General features: G+C 32.8%; 1 protein-coding gene across 1 annotated transcript in view; it reads left to right on the top strand.

Annotated features, from left to right (window-relative positions):
* Positions 1 to 5,206, top strand: part of LOC106873666 (protocadherin gamma-B6) — an 82,287-nt gene that overhangs the window by 72,603 nt on the left and 4,478 nt on the right. The window contains exon 2 of the mRNA XM_052972589.1: positions 3,869 to 5,204. Within this exon, the coding sequence (XP_052828549.1) occupies positions 3,896 to 5,204 (1,309 nt within the window). The 5' untranslated portion in view covers positions 3,869 to 3,895. The remainder of the gene's footprint in view (positions 1 to 3,868; positions 5,205 to 5,206) is intronic.

The raw sequence follows: 5,206 nt of genomic DNA on the forward strand, positions 1-5,206 counted from the left end.
ACTTGTGCCAGTGGCATGTGAAAAGACATTTGAGCGAGTTCGTTGCCAGTCCCGCTGGACTGGCTCCTGTGCAGGTGGCACGTAAAATACACCATTTCGAGCATGGCCGTTGCCAGTACCTCCTGACTGGCCTCGTGCTGGTGGCACATAAAAGCACCCACTACACTCGCTGAGTGCTTGGCGTTAGGAAGGGCATCCAGCTGTAGAAACTCTGCCAAATCAGATTGGAGCCTGGTGTAGCCATCTGGTTCACCAGTCCTCAGTCAAATCGTCCAACCCATGCTAGCATGGAAAGCGGACGTTAAACGATGATGATGATAACGACAGGGCTCCCTCAGTCTCCATCCACCAAATCAACCCACAACCCTTGGTCAGCCGGAGGCTATAGCAGAAGACACGCCCAAGGTGCCACACATTATGACTGAACCTGGAACCATGTGGCTGGTCAGCAAGCCACTCACACACAGCCACCCCATATATATACATACATATATACATATATGTTTGTATGTATGTATGTATGTATATTCACCTTTAAGTTATTTTAGTTAGTGTTAATTTTCTTTTTAAGCCTGGTACTTATTCAATCACTCTCTTTTTGCTGAATTGCTAAGGTATGGGGATGTAAACATGCCAACACACACACACATATATGTATATACACAGGATGTCTCAATTTATAACTTTTAACATCGCTTCCAGGAACTGAAAATTCCTGGCAAAACTATTTGGCAAGAATTTCACATAACTTTCTTTCAAATATACAACTCTATTGGTTACTATGCAGCCCTTACTGAATACTCAAATAGTCATTCATGCTCGCTCGCACACTCACTCACTCACTTACGTACTTACTGGAACTGTAAAAATCTGCAAAAGTTTGAGCATGTCTAGAGATGCAACTACTATACATGAGAATACATACATAAAACAAAACATACAAATCTGCACACATACACACACACACACATATACACACACACACATACATACATACATACAAGCAATGTTGATGCTGAATTCCAATGAAGGAGCCTTGAATGTAGGTTAGAAACTGGATCTTTCTCTATTGGTAAGAAATCTTGAAATAAAACTGAACAATGTCATACATACATGGATGATTGATTGATTGATTAATTGAAATAGACAGACAGACAGACAGATTTATGAGCATATAAGCAACTATTGGTAATATTAAATAATGCATTCCATGTCATAGAAAGTTTAACTTACAACTTTTCTCAGCTGTAGCTCCTCACACTTTGTACAATCAAAGACTTTTTATTTTGACTGTCCTGTCTGTTTTTCCTTAGCTATACTGTCCAATATTCTCTTTCATTTCTTTATAAAACATAGGGTATGAACTGAAGGTGATTTAGCCTCTATTTCTAACAAGTCAAGCAACCTATGCTCAATTTCGCTGAAAATATATAAGCCTCTCATGCATAAAGGGGTTATTTACAAGAATTAAATTCATTATGCACCTGGGTATTTTAGCATGTAAGCAAGAGGATTCATATCATGAAAACACTACCAGCAGTTCACATGTAAATATTGTATAAAATTTTTTACCTATTGAGTCAAAAGAGACATCCATATATAACTGAAGTTAACAAAAGACAATTAGGGAATGCTTATATTTCATAAATGATATTAACTCAGCATCATTCGTGTATCTATGAATAATATTTGGGCTATAAATCTTTCTAAATAACATGATGTCCTTTCACTAAATTTCTGTACTCTTCAACGACATCTTCAGGTCAGTGTTCTTAGAGAATTTCCCATGTTTGGACATCATACTTTATTAATCATTGCAAATATATTTGTATGCTCAATATGTTTCTAAGTTCATCTATTCTAGATGAATCTTAGATATGAGGATGGCATGGCAAAAATATATTCAAATGGATTCATAATTATTCATCAATAATTATCAATACCATTTCAACTTTTTTTTTTTTGCTTGTTTTTTGTTTTTCTATTCTGATACTGACAGACGTGTTTGCTCATGCACATATAAATATGTTGTTCTTTATATACGTCTTTCTCAAGAAACTCTTTATTCTAATACTATTCTAGATTTGGTGAAAGCCTAACATATGCTTAAGCAAAATTGAAATTATTTAATTAGTTTTTAGTATATTTACTGGGCAACTAATATTTTACTAATAAATATTGTGTTTTCTATATTTACCCAAAGCTCCTATTTTATTTCACTGCATTACGCTGGCATGTGATCAACAAATTCAAAATTTCTATTTTAAACCTCTTTCAGCCATTGTAACTGCCTGTTATTTTGCTATAACTATATCCACCAAAAACATTGATTAATTCTTAATAGAGGAACAATGACTACTATTCCTAATATTGCTGACAACAAATATAACATAACTATATGTTGAGTGTTTTTTGAGGGTTTTTGTTTTTTTAAGTAATTGATGCTTAAACAAACCAACAATGTGCCAAAAGCAGTACAGGTCTTGTGCTAAAATTGTCAGAAACACTACTCAAGATCATTGATGGAAATGAGGCTGAGTACACAGAAGAATAATGTTCTCTTACATTTCATTTCTAGACAGACTTGCAGTTTCTAACCCCAAAGTGATAAATATTTTTCTAAACCAACTGCATTGTTATTAGAATTAGGCTTATAACAAAAGAAGTAATGGCAATATTTGCTGAGATCAACAAATTTGAATTATTCATAAATATTCAGTGTTTTGAGAACAAAAACAAAGACTGAAAGTTGTGATATTCATTTTTACACATCAAAAAACTTTAGTGCTCTTGGCAAATACTCAAATTTATATTCAATGGAACTTACAAAGCAGAATTTTTTTATTTTTACTTTTGATTTTCCAAAATAAACCAGACATTCCCTGTTTAGATAGCATCAGAGATTTCCACTCTGAACATCAGCTTTAATGTCTAAGGTACCAGGACAGAGTTTAGTGACTGTCATTTAAAGAAAAGAATTATATAAAATTTAAAGTTTCCTTCTGATATAATTACAACCACAATATTTTTTAAATCACATTACAGGAATCTGAATGACTTGCCAAGAAATGAGAATGATATTAAATATTTTCTTTAATCTACAAAGAACAGTATTGTCATTGGTAATGTGAAACATGAAATAATTTGTCTTGGTAAATTTCTTGATTGATCTTAGTGGCCATTGCAATTCACTATTCTCAAAAACCAACATTAACAATCAAAAGCTTTCTAAACATATATACTTGTTAATTAGATACACTTTACAATGAGTGTGTCTTTATTAGTCACCATAATTGATTATCAATAAAAGAATACGTATACTTCAAACATCTGATTCTAAGTGAGTTTCAAAAGAATCAGCACTTAGATTCATTCATACTTGATCTTTTCTAATTGCCCTCTCATGGACTATTTTCAATCTGTACACATCATCAGATCACAAAATTTATGAATAAAGCATTTGAAAATTATCATCCTAAGATAGGGTGCAGCCACAGCTGCAAAATCACAATCAAGTACTAGGCCAATGCCAACTAATCTCCACTCCAAATCGCTAACATTACGTCTGAATTGAGAACCCTTACTATATGTCTTAGCTTTTCTGATATCTGATATTCACAGTCATAGTAACAGTTCACATTTTATTTCAAATCTGAGCAAAAGAAAAGGAATCAAGAGAACACTGAAGAAATTTACAGTCTGTCTAAATACATATTCTCCATATTCTATATATTAATCAATGTTAGAAAACATAGAAAGATGAAAAGGTAGAAATTATACATGCTTTATGATTAACATAAACCAATTTGATAAAATAAAAACATGTAAATTTCAATAATTGTTAATATTCATTTCTGTACTATTTCAGATGCATTCATGATTCTTTCCAAGAAAGATGTCCATATGTGAAAACATGCTAACTGAAGTGTCTTTGTTGTTGCTTATTCTGGAAACATCCCTATGTGCAGATCGTGTATATCGTATAGAAGAAGAGAATGACCCAGGAACTTTTGTTGGTGATATTGCAGCAGATACAAAACTATTAGGCATCATATCTCCAAAGGATGACAGCAATATTTGGTTCAGTCAGCTTCACCAAGAGAATACAAACACGTCAAAGTTGTTCAATGTCACTAAAACAGGCAAATTATATACAGCTCAAAGACTAGACACAGAAACTCTTTGTAAATACAATGTAGAATGTTTCAAAATGGTAGATGTTGCAGTTCAACAGAAAAAATATTTTATTAAAATATTGGAAGTCAAAATTATTATTGAAGATATAAATGACAACAAGCCAGAATTTCGAAACAAAGAAATTGAACTTGAATTTTATGAAACTGATGGCAAAGGAACAAAAAAATCTATACCTAATGCCATAGACAAAGATGTAGGTATACAAAATTCACAAATAACATATTTACTAAAGAACAATAATGATGATCTTTTCACATTATCAGTTTCAAAAAATATGGATGGTACTTCCAAACTCGGTATTATTTTACAAAAGAAACTTGACAGAGAAATACAAGATTCTTATCAGCTTCAAATTATTGCAAAAGATGGAGGCCATCCCCCTAAAGAAGGTGTTCTCAATCTCCAAATATCAGTTCGAGATGAAAATGACAACTCTCCAGTCTTCTCCCAAAATATTTACAATGTTTCTATTAAAAATGGTTATCAACGATCAATACCTATCGTCACTTTATCAGCAACTGACTTAGATTCTGGTAAAAATGGTAAAGTAATCTACGAGTTCAGTCCCAAAACATCAGAGAGTGCCAGAGCCTATTTTAAATTAAATGAGTCAACAGGAGAAATCTGGGTGGTGAAAAAGTTTCCAACTGGTTCAAAGAAGATATATAAATTGTTTGTTAAAGCAAAGGATGGAGGTAATCCTTCCTTGAGTTCAGTTGCTCTGGTTTTAGTTAATATAAATAGTCAAGAGAACAACCCTCCTGATATAGATATGAATTTTATAGCAAAATCACCAGAAAATTTGCCAAGCATTTCAGAGGGGGTAAAAGTTGGTAACTTTATTGCTTATGTAAAGGTCACAGATGATAATGAAGTTTCTTGTTATATAAATCACGATCACTTTCAACTTCAGGCTCTTGCACGTAAAAAGTATAAAGTTGTTATTAAGAAAACAGTTGACAGAGAAGTAGAAAATCACATAGATTTTACCATCACATGTGAAGACAAA

The sequence above is a fragment of the Octopus bimaculoides genome, chromosome 14 (assembly GCF_001194135.2).
Source record: "Octopus bimaculoides isolate UCB-OBI-ISO-001 chromosome 14, ASM119413v2, whole genome shotgun sequence".
Lineage (NCBI taxonomy): Eukaryota > Metazoa > Mollusca > Cephalopoda > Octopoda > Octopodidae > Octopus > Octopus bimaculoides.